Genomic DNA, 17,534 nt, shown 5'->3' on the forward strand with positions numbered 1-17,534 from the left:
GTCGGAGCTGGGTTAGCTTAGCATAGCGCCTGGAATGTGTGGGAAAGGACGAGCTTGTCCGAAGAGACCGCGTGAGTTGGGCGTCCAGTTTAAAGTAGAGCCAGAATACTCCTGATTTCGTGGGCGGTGGGAGCTCGGTCCGTTGGGGACCGGGCTGAGCTGCGGAGGGTTGGCGGTTCAAGCCCCAAAGCTGGCAAAACATGGAACGTGTTCTGGCCCCTTCCCCCTACTACCGCAGCACTGCCCTTGAGCAAGGCTTCAAACCTACAAATGCCCTCTCCTCGGCTTCAGACGCTCTTTTTCCAGCGTTTCAGGGGTGCGATCAATCCCTGCCGGAGCCGAGCGTAGCCCGCCTGACCTTTAAATAAAAGCGTTTGATTCTTCCCTCCCTTCCTCTCGCGGTGGGAGGAATCACCAGCGTGACGGACGCTGTCGAAAACGAGCGTAGGAGGCAGCACCTGGGTAAGGTTGGGACTTCACCGAGGCGGATATTCACGGGTGCCACCGGGGAGAGAGGCTGCGGATCAAAAGCTGATCAGAAAGTTTGTTTAAAGGGGGGGAAAATTCTCTTTTTGCTGGAAGGTTCTCAGAGTGAGATAAGTGTCTTTGTTTGAGGGAAGAGAGTGAGTCAGAGTTGGTTCCTTCAGCCCACACGTTCTGTTGAACCTGAGGCTAGTGGTGGGCGGGTCTTAGAACACACACACACACACACACACACACACACACACTGGCTCTGATGGGCCACAGGAGCCTGATTCATGCTTTCGCAGGAACATTTGCTCATGTGCTCGTCGATCATTCGCCGCCGACACGATCCCGACTCTCCGCCGGGAGACGAATCCGCGTCGCTCACTGGGAAAATGTGAAAATGGGTTTGAGGGAGGGGAGACAATGACAGGACGCGTGGGATCCAGAATATATACAGGCTGGCTCGCTTAGCGTGTGCGTTAATAACACGCGTGTGGCCCCCCAGAGAGCGCGTGTTGCTATTTATAGTCTTGGATTTTACCTGTTTTCGGTGGGACTGAAATTTGATTCTTTGATGCTTTGATTCAGCACCTGCACTGCGTTGAGATTTAAAAATCTGTACACTCGTTTTAATGTGTGTAAAAAAAATACTATGATAACGATGATTAGATCAAAATCATTTTTTAATCAACCTTTTTGTTCCTCTGCAGCCACCGTAGCTCCATTGCAATGAAAATTCAGTGGGTTCAGTGACAAATCAGGGGTTTGGGATCACACCTTGAGAATCTGCTGATCACAGTGGGGGATTCTCGCTGTCCTGACCCAATTAAACCCAGACTCAGACAAAACCAGAACGCTGACGTCCTCATCTCTCCAACGCCGATGAAGGTTTAGCTGCTGCATCAAAACGGCCCAACGGGGGGGGGGGCTGAGATTAAACACATTTACTCTGGAGGAGACACATAAATCTATTCACAGCTCAGATTACTGCTGGTACACCGAGAAAATCCCATCGCCATGGCGATATGAACTGCTGACAATGACTCAAGAGGAGACGGTGCTGGCACTGTATAAGTTCTGGTATTGTAGAGGTACTGGTACTGTAGAGGGTCTGGTACTGTAGAGGTACTCGTACTGTAGAGGTTCTGGTACTGTAGAGGTACTGGTACTATATGTTCTGGTACTGTAGAGGGACTCTTACTGTAGAGGTTCTGGTACTGTAGAGGTACTCGTACTGTAGAGGTTCTGGTACTGTAGAGGTGCTGGTACTGTAGAGGTACTGGTACTGTAGAGGGACTGGTACTGTATAGGTTCTGGTACTGTAGAGGTGCTGGTACTGTAGAGGTACTGGTACTGTAGAGGTATTCGTACTGTATAGCTTCTGGTACTGTGGAGGTATTTGTACTGTAGAGGTTCTGGTACTGTAGAGAGACTGGTACTGTATAGGTTCTGGTACTGTAGAGGTGCTGGTACTGTAGAGGTACTGGTACTGTAGAGGGACTGGTACTGTATAGGTTCTGGTACTGTAGAGGTATTCGTACTGTAGAGGTTCTGGTACTGTAGAGGGACTGGTACTGTACAGGTTCTGGTACTGTACAGGTTCTGGTACTGTAGAGGGACGGGTACTGTAGAGGTGGTGGTACTGTACAGGTGCTGGTACTGCAGAGGTGCTGGTACTGTAGAGGTGCTGGTACTGTAGAGGTGCTGGTACTGTACAGGTGCTGGTACTGTAGAGGTGCTGGTACCGCAGAGGTGCTGGTATCAAGAGTTGATGACAAACAACAGGAGACAAAAGACCAAATAAAACAACTGAAGAGATGAAATAATCAGTGAGAACAAATGACTAAAAAAGATGAAAAACAATTACAAACAAATTAAAGAAAATACAAAATAAAAACTAAAAATACAAAAACCAAAGACGTAATAAAAGAGTAGCAAGAGAAAAATATGAGGGAAAGATGTAAAAATGTCCACAGACAGAGATGAGGACTTCAAAAAGAGACAAAGACAACAAAGAGATAGAAACAACAAAGAGATAAAGACAACAAAGAGAAAAAGACAACAAAGAGATAAAGACAACAAAGAGACAAAAACAACAGAGATAAAGACAACAAAGAGACAAAAACAACAGAGATAAAGACAACAGAGATAAAGACAACAAAGATAAAGACAACAAAAAGACAAAGACAACAAAGAGATAAAAACAACAAAGAGATAAAGACAACAAAGAGACATAGAAAAAAAGAGATAAAAACAAAAAGAGACCAATACAACAAATAGATAAAGACAACAAAGAGATAAAGAAAAAAAGAGATAAAAACAAAGATACAAAAACAACAAAGAGATAAAGACAACAAAGAGACAAAAACAACAAAGACATAAAGACAACAAAGAGACAGAGACAACAAAGAGACAAAGACAACAAAGAGATGAAGAACATTAAAACAGGAACATGAAACGTGATTATTAACAAACACCAATATGTGAATGCAAACATCATCCACAGGAACTTTAATACAGGAGGGGAGGTGGACAGGGGACAGGTGGGACGGGGGGGACCGGGGGGACGGGGGGGGGGTCGCCTCCTCCGAACAGCCGTCCTAAACGATCCTAAACACCGGAGGACTCAGGGATGTTTTCCTCTCTGCAGAAAAAAGGGAAGATGCACTACCAGATCGCTGTCATCATCAACTTCCTGGGCCACTGCATCTCCATGGTGGCCCTGCTCGTCGCCTTCTTCCTCTTCCTGTGTCTGAGGTAAGTGGCGGCCTCGCCGCCGTGGTAATCCCAGAGACGTCCGTGACGTGACAGGAGCGTCAGATCCTCCGTTCAAAGCCCCTCATTCTCATTCCAAAGTAGTTTGGTCATGGGAGGGAACGCTTCCTATCTCAACCCCACAGACGTGGAAGGCTTTAGACATTAGCAATATTGATAAAAAAGAAAGAGAGGGAGAAAACTAGGGCACGTTTCCTGCCTACAAACGGGAATAATAAAGCCATCAGCGGGCTTCAGACAGAGGCCTGCTGGGACAGTCGGTGGAGGTGGAGGGAGGTTCTTCACACCCTTCAGGATCGATCACCCCGGGGGTGAGAAAAGCGTGAAAGGACACCGGGAGGTCCGATTAATAAACCTTTTACAGACCAGCGCTTATGCACTACCCGTGTTTGTGGACCGGTCGGGTGAGGAGGGGGGGAGAGGAGCTAAAAACCACACCGGGAGCGTCTAGTCCTGCCCTCTGCAAGACAGATGTAAAAGAATCTTAAGGAAATGACATCATGAACCAACCAGGAAGTAGCAGGAAGTGGCGCTAGGCACTAGCATACACTCGCCGCGTGCTAACGTGTGCGATGGTTTGTGTAAAGTATCACATCAGGAAATGTGTGAGATGAAAAGAACTGACACAAAACAGGAAAATCTGGAATTTTCATCGCTTTTTTTAGGGTTTGTCAGTCAGATTCTGATGTTTTGTGTGTTGGACGATCAAAGAGGAACCCAGTCGCCGCTCTGATAATACAACCACAAACGCCACTGCCAGCGGCGCGTGAGAAAATAGTCCCTGGCTTTTCCTTTAAAAGCATGTCCGTGGGGCTCTTTTCTCTTAATTAGAACACGTCAGGCCTCGGCTAACCTGCCGGCAGGGCGCCGCGGGCATCGAGGTCACAAGTAGAGATGAATATTCCTGTTGGAAAACATGGCGTTGCCTCGGTGACACCAGCATCGGTGCTCCAGCATCACCGTGGGCCCGCTGACCACACACTACTGCACGTGTTCCCAAACCCCAAATATCCTTTTTCTACTTCTTTACGACATTGTTGGTGTGTTTTAGTTCGCTCTTCGGTGCCGCCGCGTGTTTTAAATCTCCTGGCGAATTCATCTGCGTCTGCTGCGTCAGCACAAAGGCAGCACGACGGGCACCTATTAAAGATTGATGCACGCTTAAGCATACATCACGCCGCGTGTGTGTGTGTGTGTGTGTGTATGGGGGGGGAGTTAGCTGCAGAGTTGGTGTTTTTTGTCCACTCACTCGTCTATTTTCAGCCGTGGCTCTGAGGACATTAAGCAGACAGGTTTTAATTGTGCCCCCCAGCCAATTTATTTACAGGATTAAAGAGTTGAAGGGCAACAAACGGGTGCGTCCCATTATGTCCACATGTGTAGTTACCAGTTAGTTACGTCCTGCGATTTAGAAATAATTCCTGTTAATTTACCAGCCCATCTCTCCCCTCCGGCCCAGTATAACCAGCCCGTCTCTCCCCTCCAGCCCAGTATAACCAGCCCATCTCTCCTCTGTCCCAGTATAACCAGCCCATCTCTCCTCTGTCCCAGTACAACCAGCCCATCTATCCCCTCTGTCCCAGTACAACCAGCCCATCTATCCCCTCTGTCCCAGTATAACCAGCCCATCTCTCCTCTGTCCCAGTATAACCAGCCCATCTATCCCCTCTGTCCCAGTATAACCAGCCCATCTATCCCCTCTGTCCCAGTATAACCAGTCCTTCTCTCCTCTGTCCCAGTATAACCAGCTCATCTCTCCTCTGTCCCAGTATAACCAGCCCATCTATCCCCTCTGTCCCAGTATAACCAGTCCATCTCTCCTCTGTCCCAGTATAACCAGCTCATCTCTCCTCTCTGTCCCAGTATAACCAGCTCGTCTCTCCTCTGTCCAGTATAACCAGCCATCTCTCCTCTGTCCCAGTATAACCAGCCCATCTATCCCCTCTGTCCCAGTATAACCAGCCCATCTCTCCTCTGTCCCAGTATAACCAGCCCATCTCTCCTCTGTCCCAGTATAACCAGCCCATCTATCCTCTCTGTCCCAGTATAACCAGCCCATCTCTCCTCTGTCCCAGTATAACCAGCCCATCTCTCCTCCGTCCCAGTATAACCAGTCTGTCTCTGGTCTCCCAGGAGCATCCGCTGTCTGAGGAACATCATCCACTGGAACCTGATCACCGCCTTCATCCTGAGGAACGCCACCTGGTTCATCGTGCAGCTCACCATGAGTCCAGAGGTGCACGAGAGCAACGTGGTGAGACGATCCGCCACCTTCCCCGTCCACACGCGTCTCAGCTCATGCTTGTCTTTGCCGTCCTCGCGGTCCAAAGTCCGGGGTTCTGGCGGATGATCCTGGTTTGGTCTTGCAGGTGTGGTGCCGCCTGGTCACCGCCTCCTTCAACTACTTCCACTCCACCAACTTCTTCTGGATGTTCGGCGAGGGCTGCTACCTCCACACCGCCATCGTCCTCACCTACTCCACCGACAAGCTGCGCAAGTGGATGTTCATCTGCATCGGCTGGTGTGAGCGTCCTCGTGGCGTTAGCCAAAAGGGGACGGTCGTGGATTAGCTCCGCCCCCTGATGGTGCTGGGATTAGACATTGAGGGCCGAAAAAAAAGCGCTCTGATGCTAACTAACGCTAGAATTGGCGCTAATCCTCCTCCGAGTGGTTGTTTCGACCCCGGTAGCGACAGAAAGGAGGGCGTTAGATTCCAAACTGCTGGATTAGCTCCAGTCAGTTTGGCTTCGTCTCCTTTCAGGCTAAATAAACTGGAGGTTCGATGTGCCAACAATGGCGGCGGCGGCAGGCGACTCGAAGGCGCTGGCAGGATGTCCTCTGGCATCTGGGCGTGGACGTCGCTAACACCCCGTTTTCACACTGTCAAACCGCGCTACGCGCCGCTCAGATTGGGGCTATTGTGCCAGCTGGATTGCATTTCCCCCTGGGCGGCACGAAGCCTCGGCGTGAAGACGCCGCGGCGGCGCGTCTCGGGGAAATAAACAAATAAACGCCATCCGAATTCATTCGCTTCCCTTAGCTGTGATTCAGGCTCCCCGGGAGCAGATTGATGCGGACAAATTGCATTTTTCTGACGCTCGGCGGCGGCGGGCGGGTTCGTTTTTCACCCCCGCTAATAACTCGCCGATGAAGTGGAAAGGTTCCAGGGACGTATGCGGGCGGCGTGGCAGCTGGCGAGGTCTGCGCGGTCCTCTTAGTGTCATTTAGATGTAAGTCAAGCCTGTTTGTCTGGCGAATTAGCCGCCCGTAAGTCACTGAGCCAGAAGATCTCTCCGCATTACCGTCAAAGGATGTCCAGCTCTCCATCTATCCACGGAGGAGGTGGCGCTTCCTGGCCTGCTGCTGCAGATCAGGGCCCCCCATCACCATCGGGGCTGACAGGGCTTGGCAGGCGCTGGTGCCACCTTGAAGATTAAAAAAGAAAAGCTCAGAGGGGGAGGGGGGGGCTGTCTGGAATATCCTGAGGGTGACTTTCCTCTCTTTTCCCGCTCAGGTATTCCGTTCCCCATCATCGTGGCGTGGGCCATCGGGAAGCTGTACTATGACAACGAAAAGTAAGGGAAAACACGTCCATCTTGGTCACGTGACGGGCGGAAAAGGGAATAATTGCCGGGGCTGAAAATATCTGGTGGTCCTCGATGTGATTTGCATAATCTTCTGGGGACAATAATGGCCACAGGAACCAGTGAGATCCTGTTTGAGAAGATCCAGATCTTCCAGTGAATGAAGGCAGTATTCAGGGTTTCAGTAATCTCTCCCAACGACTCTTCTTCGCTCGCAAAAATTAGCTTCAGCGCGCTAAAGAACAAGCGTTTTATTTTAATGAAGATTTGAATAGTTTTGTGTTTCTGACACGACTTTTATGTTGTGAAGTCGCATTTGTGGTTGCACAAATGCGACGGAGCACCGACTCAGCAATATTAAACCACCGAGGAAGATTAATTAACAGTCTAACCTTTAGCTTGCATTAACATTAGCTTTAGCTAATGCTCTTGTTGCATTAGCTAATAACAATTAACGAACACTTATTGTAAATTACACACGCTGTTTTACGTGGGTGTCTGAAGGCAACGGGACTTTTTAAGGCGGCGTGTCTCCCGTTTTGAGGAGGCTTAAGGAGCCGCCGCCTGGGACCCGCTCCGACCCCGACGTGCACCGTGCACGTGTCGGCGCGCGGTGCAACACCTTTGGCTGTTATTTCTCTGCTAATTTTAGAGCGATCGATCAGAGAAGGCTGCCAATACAAACAATGGCACGAGGATATTTGACCTTTGAATGATGTTTCTTCAAAGGCTGATGCCAGATGGGGGAGAACGCACAGAACAGGCCCACAGAACCTTTGATAGAACCGGTTAAAGTCTTCTGAAATGTCTTCTTGAACCTCTGAAACTCAGGTGCTGGTTTGGGAAACGGGCCGGCGTCTACACCGACTACATCTATCAAGGCCCCATGATCCTGGTGTTGGTGGTAAGTCTTCCTCTGTGGTGTTTGTCCTTGGGCGGCGGTGTTTTACATCCCGCCGCGCTCGTCTTTATGACTTTTTAAGCGGCTGACGGGGGTGAAATGTTGGAGCCTGCGCACATTTTTCACCTGAGCAGACAAGAATGTGGCGCTCTGACTCTTAAGCCCGCCCACGTGGAACTTTTAAATCTGCGGTGCCGCTCGTGCGAACCGACGCCTGAGAATCTGCAGCAGGTTTCCATCATCCTGTTTTGTACCAATCTGAGAGGTTGTCACGTTGGAGGTCACCGGAGCTTTTCATGCCTTTTTTCCATTTTATCGCCACACAGTTGGAGCTTGTTTCCTGCTCTTTATTCAGGAGCTAAAAAACTACAAAACATGATCCCTTCTGAGCAACAACAATTGTTAGTTTATTTCTATGATTTTTGAAATGTTAAGGGGTTCATTTGTTCATTTGGCTTTGTTTGGAATCATAGCCTGCAATTTTAAACATATATTTGGCTAAGCTAGCTAAATTGTGGAGTCGTCCAGGGCTCATTTTAAGGCCCCGTTGGGCTCTTTACTGATTTATTTGCCGTTAAAAACAAACTCAGATTCTTTGGAGGCCATTCTAAACTCTATAAAGAGGCGTAAATGTCTGGAAGGAACCTCATATTAGCCTTTTTAAATAAACTTTGATTTTGATCTAATAGGCAATTAAAGGGCAGCTACGTTCTCCTTGGTGACGATCTGCTTTTAGCGCAACGGCTGGGAGTTAGCTTCACCGTGCTAACCGCGGCGCTGGCAACAGTCACGCCGCAGATCTCGGGACCGTCCGGGGACTCGGTTCTGGGCTGCTGAGCTCCCTCCTGGCTGCGTTCATCCGACGCTTCCCCTTCCTGAAGTTCTCGCTGTGGACATTTGGCCATTTTTCCGCCGTCAGGGAGCGACCTTCCCTCCCTGTCACAACCAGTCCGCTCCTCGTCCTCGCTAGCACAACTCCGGACGCCCAGACAGCTCCTGTCGACTCTCCCGCCGGCTGCTCGACCACCGTATCTTCGGTGTCGGTGACAGACCGGTGAACCTCGACGAGCTTCCGAAAACCGCCGACGTCAGCAGGGTTACGGGGAGGGCGGCCCAGTCCTGAAAGAGTGCCGTGCCTCTGCTCGGGCCAAGGTCGGGTCATCTGGCGCTGGAAAATATTCCTGCGGCTATTTTTGCCCGCGAGCTACATCAACGTCTCCCTGCTATCGATCTGGTGGGAACAGACTCCGACCAGCACTTTTAATCAAGAAATCGTCCGCCGTGTTTATAAATGATCAGCGAGGTGGAGAAGAACCGGCCTGAATTATCCCTCCGACTCCCTGCCAACTCCTCGGCAGCACCCTGGAGTCGTCCCTCTTTAGAATAAATCTAAAATAATGTTTAAGCACCGCCGTTAATCGGGTGGATTGATTTTCTGACCTTTTGTTTCGTCCGGGCTTTTTATTTGGTGTGAAATTGGTTTTAGATTTGTCACAAAGTCAACTGAAAGTAAATTCTTTTTTTTTTTCCCCCAGCAGCCAGAACAAAGAAACATATGACAAGTGGAAAAGAGTGGGCGGGGCTTAATCCCCTTTCTGGCTCTGCCTGTTTGGATCTGAGAGTTTTCCAAGAATTTTCCTCCGGTAGTTCCCCCCCAATGGTCACGGACAACTGCAGGGATTAGAGATTGGAGCGGAGATTAGTGTAGATTAGATCGAATTACCGTAGTATCCTCCTTCCACTCCGGATTCGGATTACGCAATCCACGCACGTAAAGCCGCCGCGCTGCGGCGCTGTTCAGGTCGAATTGGTGACGCCGCTGCTCACGGTGCCCTCTGACCCTCAGATTAACTTCATCTTCCTCTTCAACATCGTGAGGATCCTGATGACCAAGCTGCGCGCCTCCACCACCTCGGAGACCATCCAGTACCGGTAGGTTAGCGCCCGTGTGTGTGTGTGTGTGTGTGTGTGTGTGTGTGTGTGTGTGTGTGTGTGTGTGTGTGTGTGTGTGTGTGCGCCCTCCCGTCACGCCGTTCCTCTCCACAGGAAAGCGGTGAAGGCCACGCTGGTCCTGCTGCCCCTCCTGGGCATCACCTACATGCTGTTCTTCGTCAACCCGGGCGAGGACGAGATCTCCCAGGTCGTCTTCATATATTTCAACTCCTTCCTGGAGTCCTTTCAGGTGCGTTGGCGCTTCATCCGTGCCGAGCCGGCGCGCCAAGCTGTCATTCCTGACGCTCCCTCCTCTTCCTCGCAGGGCTTCTTCGTCTCGGTGTTTTACTGCTTCCTGAACAGCGAGGTAAGCGCAGCTCTCCCCCCCCCCCGGTTGCTTTGTTGCTTCTCTGAATTGAGCTGTAAAGCTGGAGGCATTCGTATTTAGGGCGCAATTAGGCCTTGTCATGTTCCGACATAAGTGACAAGGCTTTCTACGCTTTATGACAGTGTCAGCCTTCATTTGGTTCCGTGGAGAAATGAGGTGTGAAACCGTCCCAGAATAGCTCAGAAATATTAATATGCATGCGCGCAGAAACGCCGCCTGGTGCTTAATGCGCGGCGCGCCGCTGCTTAAGGTGGCGCGCACCACCGGGGCGCTAATAGACTTTTTTTATTTGTTTTTGCTTTTCCCCACTTTTGCTCCGGTGTCGTGAGCTTTGACTCGGTTCGTTCTCCTGCTCGCCGCTCCATCCTGAGCCACGTGCGGGGTTGGTTCCCTACCCTGGGCGACCACCAGCCCGCCTCTGCTGAGCAGACTCGGGACATTTATCTTCTATTTAAGGTTTTGGATAATTCCGACGTTCATGATTCATACTTCCTTTGTTTTTCTCCTCCGCTCCAACTTCACTGAGGGTTCTTTCTGCTTGCGTTCATAAATCTTCTCTTAATTGTCTCCAAATGTTTGCGCAGGGCTAACGGGAACGATGCGTTTTTAGAAGCGTCTGGGTCTCGTGGCGTTTGAATGTCAGGGAGGCGAGATTCTCCATCAGGGATTATTCCCCCGGAGGTCATGGCTGCTTCACAGTAATCTGACCATCTGACTCTGCCTCTGAGCAGCTAACGCAGTTAAAAAGAGAAAAAAAACACTTTGTGATGAAGTAAGAAGTCAGGGCAGCATTTGGGAAGGCCCCGTTGTAATACCGATGTGTGCCACTAGAGGCGCCACCTTTGACGTTAACGCAAACCTCTCATATACGCGTTAACCTCGAATGTCTTCTTTCTTCAATCATTTGTCTGTTTATTTCATGAATAAAACAGCATATTTATCCTAGCTACATTTCCGGCTAACATCCAGGCTAATAGTTGCTTTATTGAAAATAATTACCATATTTTTCACCATTAAAAAAATAACCTGATGACGAAAATATGTTTTAAGGGCCATTAGATTTGCCTCTCTACTCCATCATTTTCAAACTGACAACATTTGCTGTTCAAAGTTTCCATCGGTTCCTGCTAACGTCATTAAATTGGCACTAATAGCACAAAATGAGTCCAGAAAATCGCATCGCTCGACCTTTTCAGCGTGATAATATGTCAAGTGTTGAGGTTTAATGGTGATAACAGACTGATGAATCAGATGAATCGGCTAACTTCCAAAGCTAGCCAGCAGTTAGCCCGGATGACGGATGAGGAGAAGTGCTGAAGACCCAGCAGGGCCTTTAATTAGCATGTGGATCTTGCAGAGTATTGATTTGGTGTTTTGTTTCTTGCTCCGAAAAAGCAGAAAAGCGGAGATGAGAAGTGATGAAACACCGAAGGTCACATTTCCAAAACTGAAAAACACTCAATGCTAAAATGTCCAGACAGGGTTCGTTTACTCTGGCCAAGAAAACACTCAAATATGGATTTGCTTGGAAAAGCCGGCGTTCTCCTCATTTCTCTTTAAGATATCAAAACAAATTCGTCAGTGTAAACAATTAAAAGGCCAGTGTTCCATTCAAAGCCTTGACTTGACACTCAATGCAAAAAATGATATTAGAAATTGTAAAACTAATGAAGTTAGCATGCTAATCCTCTAGCTGACGCGGGTCCCTGTTCAGATTAAGGTCGGTCGGACTGTAATCGGGTGTTCAGATGTCAAATTCCATCCCAAAATCACAGGAAAATGGAAGGTTTGGAAGTTCAGAAAAAGAATTCCTCCGTGTTGACGCCACGGACGTTTGGAGGAAAAACAGGAAGATATAAATAAATGAGGATCTGCCCCAGAGGCTTCCTCGACTCGCTATACATCGGAACATTCCCGTAATGAATACGACAGATACGTTTATCTTCATCTGCAGTAAATTATTCATTTGTTTTTTTTATTTATGAGCTGCGATTATGGAATTTACGGTTAATTATTCATTCGGTCACCTGATCTTTGCCTCTCCTGGTGAAATCTTCCCGAGTCCATTATAGGAAAATGGTCATTTGTAGTGTATTTGTGTTCTAACCTGACATGGATTTTCCCATAAATCAACATAAAGCCCATATGAAACCAGGAGTGGATATTAGGACCCACAGCGCAGCACCCTGACACTGATCCATCACCTGTCTACCAGGTGCGCTCGGCCGTGAGGAAGCGCTTCCACCGATGGCAGGAGCAGCACTCCATCCGGGCCCGGATGACCCAGGCCATGTCCATCCCCACTTCCCCTTCACGGGTCAGCTTCCACAGCATCAAGCAGTCCACCTCCCTATGAGAGCCGGGGGACGGGACGGACTCATCCGACTGCACCACCTCGCCGGAGCGGACTAAGACACCCTGGGATGAGGTGTGTGTGTGTGTGTGTGGGGGGGGGGGGGGGGGGTGTTGGCGACGTCAGGGTCGAAACCTCAGGACGTCCCTCCACAGACGTCAATGGGAACGGGTTGAGGTCAGGGATGAAGGACGCCGCGGAGGCGGTGAAATGAGAGGTTAGCGGATCAATAGGTGATTGTGACCGAGCGGAGATTGGATCTCTCTGACATTGGGGGTGGGGGTGAAGCTCCCTGGTGGGAAGTGTCGTTTTCCCGCTTGCACACTTTTATGTTTGCTATGTTGATGGCCACTTTGGGGGGGGACGTAACCGGAGCAGCAGACGCTGGAACGCTGGAAGTCCTCCAGCGGCGGGAACAAAGTTCACACCCATCTCGTCAGGCTTCTTTTGTGGCCGTCTCAGTCGCACGTTCCTCGCGTCCCTTCACTCCGTTTCGTGATTTATTCCCAGCCAGAACCATCTTGGTTTCACCAGAAACACATTCTGCCTGAAGAGTTTTGTTCCAGAACAGGCGTAAGGCTGTTCCTTAGCTCGGGTGTGTTAGCATCGCAATGCTATCGTGCTAACCGAGCTCAGGCAGGTGTGCTCTTTTTATTAAACCGTCCCAGCATCTTCACAATGTCCTCACTGCGGTGAGTCCCAGATGCTACGACGTTAGCGGATGTTAGCACCAGCAGAGTAGCTTTCTAACATTTCAGCTGAAATGTAGCTTTTGTCTCGTTTGTCACATTAATGTCGGTGATAATTCAGGTTTGCCGAGAGTCTAAAACGCGACTCGACAGTTTCGCGCCTCTCGTTGGGATCTTTACGTTCGTCCGTTCGCGTTGTGGAACGAAACTCTTCAGCTGAACAAGAGATGTAAACACTGTTGCCTCCGCACCAGCACGCCAGAAACGGGGTCTCTGTAAATATATAAATACACTGGTTCATCACAGGTACCGACCAAAAAAAAACAAACAAGAGAAGCAAGACCTCACTGTGAAACATCTGGACAGATGTGATCAGCTAACTCACGGTCCACATTCCTGCTATACCGATATGCCTCACGCGTTTTTTATCGTCCAAGTACGAACTTCTTCATCCTTACGGCCTTTTTGCTGAGCTACCGCAACAGTTTCAGGGTATTTCCGGTCCCGGCGGGATGTGTTTTGGTCCCGTATCGATGGGGATGAGGGCTGAGCCACATCAACTCTCCCGTGCGAGGTTCTATCACCACCAAGACCAGCTCCTCCACGACCAAAGGCGGCGGTATCCATGCCGACGAGAAGCTAACATCCTACATTTGTTTCTGACTACCTTTCTCTTGTGTTTTGTGTCCACTGTCCTCTAAATTCTTTGGTGTTGCCTTCATGGAGCTTTTCTTTTTCGGTGTTTGTGTGCGACAAGACACGCACAGCGTTTTATTTTTAGCGATTTATGTGTCGCAGAAGAGGATTAGGAGCTCATTATGTCACAATCCTGACATGGAATTCCCACTTTAATCTCCCCAACCTTGAGATTAAAGAGGTTTCTGCTCGGGAAAATAACGGGAAAATGTGTGACAGCAAAACATCAAACAATACAGAAGCCTCTGATTGTGTTCAGGGATTAGGAATAAACCAAAATATTGATTTTACATTGGAATGAAGGTGGGAAATGTTGGAATTCCTCCATTAAATTGAGGAAAACTGAAAGAATGTCGAACCTGTCAAGGTTACAGATTTTTAGGAAAACAGATTTTTTTCTCAAGGAGGAAAGTTAGAAATTTATTCAAAGTGGGGGGGGGGGACTTTTTACGATTTATGAGATGAAAAAGCAAATCTATAGATCAGCAAAGAACAACTCAGCTAAAAATAAAGAATATTTTAACTGAAAAAGTGATTTTCTGGCATCCCGATGCTCTTCTGTACGTTTAAATTATAGATATTTAGTTGCACTCAGATAACATAAACCATATTTTCACGTCAAACTGCCGACAAGTTAAACCATTTTCACTCCCGCGTCAGGAAGAAAAACACGCACCAGGTGGAATGTACAGAGGTCAGGAAGTCATATTGATGTTATTTATTTTCTGCTTTGTTATTTTCATACTTGAAAAGATGTGAAGAGATAATAAAGTGTGTGTTGCATTTGACCTGCTGAATAATTGAAGCTGTGGCTGAGATGTCGGCTTTATTTATAGAGGAAACCACAGGAAAACATCCCGTACGTGCACGTCCCACCCGCTGTTAAAGGCTCCGGATGGCGCTGCCATTTGTCTCCACGCTCTCCAGAGAGACGGCCTAACAAAAACTACATCTCCAGCATCGTGACTCCTTTTAAGATGAGTGTGTTGGAGTCTCGGAGGGACGAGTGGCTCAAAACATCGGCTTTTAAACGGGGAGCGAACCCTCGCCATTCTCCGCGTCCCCGTGAGCCCAGAGCGGAGGAAAGAATCCGCTGCTCAGCGGTTCAAATCACTACAGGAGGCTGTGATTGGAGCTTTTACCCAGTCACATGACACCAAACAGGGTGTGAAGGTTTGTGGAAACACCAGTAAGCCATTAAGGTTTGGGTTGCCGCGGGAACCGCTTCAGGCGAACCAGCCGACATTTAGACTTGTGGCGTTTCAGTCGCTTGTCGTCATGGTTACCGGGCTGTCATCGCAGTGACATAATACTTGATTTAATCGGTTTAGGGGTTTGGCCACGATGAGGATGATAATGAAGATGAGGAGGATGATGATGATGATGATGCTGTCGTGGCCGAAAAACTGCAGCAAAATCATTCGAAATTAATTTAAAATGTACAAAAAAAGGTTTGTCAATCTGAAAGAATTCAGATCACATTTTGAAGTTTGTTACTACCTATACATCATGTAGCTATACAACACAGATATTTAAAACATCAAATAATAAGAATAAATGTGTAAAAAGACCGAATTTACTTCCTAATCCTCTTCCCTGCACAGTCACCGGTGTTTTCCCTCTAAATATTTGACATAAACCAGCAAAAAACGGTAAATTTACCAGATTCTACAACATAAAGGTTTGAGTAAATTTTAGTGCACACGCCCGCACGCACGGAGACCCTAAGCCTGTCCGTCCGAGGGTCAAGTGCTGAAGTTCCGGAGGTCACCTCCAGAGGCCGCTGTCGTGACGTTGATCCTCAATGAGGCGCGAGCCTCAGGCTCCTGAAGCGTTACCGCCGTGAACAGACCGCGTGAGCGCCGTTGCCCCGGTAACCAACATTAGCATAGCGTTAGCGGAGAACAAACTCTGTTGATTTAATGAAAAGCGACTTCTTTATTTTTATTTTAATGATCTGCGAAGCGCAAATAACACAACAAGACTTTTGTTTTACTTCACCTCTAATTAGATGGTTTTCCACGAAAAGAGGACAAACCCGGAAGAGCAAATGAACACATTTAACTAAATTTTCCTGAAAACAATCCAACTGCCGTTAAAACAAACTTCGGCTAGTGTTAGACTATTAATCCAGGAAAACGAATAATATGGAAAGTAGAAAAGTAGTATATAAAGTAGATAATGACCAATCGCGCAGCTCGGATCAAATGAAAAACAGTGGTTTTAAGATAGTGTGTAAATGTGCGGTTCTAAAGTTCAGGGTTCTGAAGGTTCTAAACAGGGTTCTGCAGATTCTGCTTTAAAACAGGGAATGACTGAATTAACGCGATGTTATACCACCACCTAGCGGCAGTTTCTTAAAACTACACGGATGCTCTAAATGACACTTTTAATGTACCAAATCAAAACGACACTTTTATAAAGAACACTTGGAAAAGTCCTAAGATTTAAGGCCGCCTGAACGAGGGCACGCCTGCCTGAGGAAGAGGAAGAGAGGCAACCTGATGATGAAGGACGTGCAGGTCTTTGATCCTTGATCTATAAAAGACTCGAGCCCTGGCTTTGATCACCGCCTACTACGCTGAGCCACGCCCACTCTCCCTTTGTTTATATTAACTATTATTAATGCGATATCTTGCAGACCATAGAAACCTTAAGATTACCTTTGAAACCTGTAAGGCATCAAGCTCCCTGTGTGAATAAAACCCAGAAAACCCATTTGATCCTTCGAGTTCATCCCCCAAATCCCGTCAGACCAATTCAGATCCTCAAAGCACTTTGATTCTCGAGAATCAGCTAATAATCTGCCGACTCAAGCAGCAGTCCTTGTCGAGTCTTGCTCTCGAACATTTCATTTGATTTTTACTGATAGATAATAACAGCATTCTAAATTATGGATGACTTGAGGCGGGTCCTGGAGAGATGATGAAGGGCTGAGTGGACCAGTCTGGAAAAGCCAAACTGGTCTATTTTTAGCTAGTCTGGCAGCTGCACACACTGCAGCTAGAATGACGAGAGTTCTTAGAAAGAGCATCAATAATGCAGCAAGGACATATTAGATTCACACAATGTTTTAGAGACGGAAAAGGATGGAAAGATTTGTCACTTTTGGACGTTCCAGGTTTCTGTCCCAGCCTGGACTAAAGGCTTCGTGGATCTGGACCTGGTCCCAGCAGTGATGTTCGTGTCATCTGACGCGTTTTAGTGTTCAACTCAACATTTTGATTTATTTTTATCCACCCTCGCCCCTTCTCCACCGACTTCCCATATAAGATGACGTACCCCCAACTTTCAAAGTTCTGATTAAGTTAATTTATTCATATTTTGCAAATGTTCAATTTCAACAAAGTCGCACAGTTAAATCAGCATAAACATTTTCATTTTTAAATCTAAATAATTTTAATGCATTTCAGTTTTGATTTTATTCTCCAGCATAGAATCCTTCATGGGGCCCCTGAAGCAGTTGGGGCCTAAAAACCTTTTATTAAGCCCTCTCCTCAACAATAATAATAATAATAATAACACTGTTCATAGGTATATAAACACCTTCCAATGCTCCTGCTGCATGAAACACACCCTGTTTGACACAATAAAAAGTGACCCCATGATCCTTTTCATCAGAATTCATATCATTACATCCAAACATGGAGCTATTTAATGGAAAGGGAAGAGAGAGCAGGTTGCATTGTTGAATACTCGGGCTGCAATATTGCCACAGTAGTTCTCAGAAGAACCTCTGAGGACCGTC

General features: G+C 47.8%; 1 protein-coding gene across 2 annotated transcripts in view; it reads left to right on the forward strand.

The window, feature by feature from the left end:
* The window catches only part of LOC130524985 (corticotropin-releasing factor receptor 1-like), a 28,816-nt gene extending 13,455 nt beyond the window's left edge, over positions 1-15,361 (forward strand). The window contains exons 6-15 of one of the 2 annotated variants that reach the window (XR_008950302.1): positions 3,119-3,225; positions 5,377-5,497; positions 5,613-5,766; positions 6,758-6,818; positions 7,659-7,731; positions 9,575-9,660; positions 9,775-9,910; positions 9,986-10,027; positions 12,264-12,476; positions 14,623-15,361. Coding sequence is in view for 1 of the 2 variants with exons in the window: in XM_057031613.1 (XP_056887593.1) it covers positions 3,119-3,225; positions 5,377-5,497; positions 5,613-5,766; positions 6,758-6,818; positions 7,659-7,731; positions 9,575-9,660; positions 9,775-9,910; positions 9,986-10,027; positions 12,264-12,404 (921 nt within the window). In the remaining variant the exon portion in view is untranslated. Of the gene's footprint in view, positions 1-3,118; positions 3,226-5,376; positions 5,498-5,612; positions 5,767-6,757; positions 6,819-7,658; positions 7,732-9,574; positions 9,661-9,774; positions 9,911-9,985; positions 10,028-12,263; positions 14,575-14,622 lie in introns of those variants that run through there. The other variant, XM_057031613.1, reaches the window with a different exon arrangement.
* The last annotated feature ends 2,173 nt before the right edge of the window (positions 15,362-17,534 follow it).

The sequence above is a fragment of the Takifugu flavidus genome, chromosome 1, assembly GCF_003711565.1.
Source record: "Takifugu flavidus isolate HTHZ2018 chromosome 1, ASM371156v2, whole genome shotgun sequence".
In the NCBI taxonomy this organism is placed as follows: Eukaryota; Metazoa; Chordata; class Actinopteri; order Tetraodontiformes; family Tetraodontidae; genus Takifugu; species Takifugu flavidus.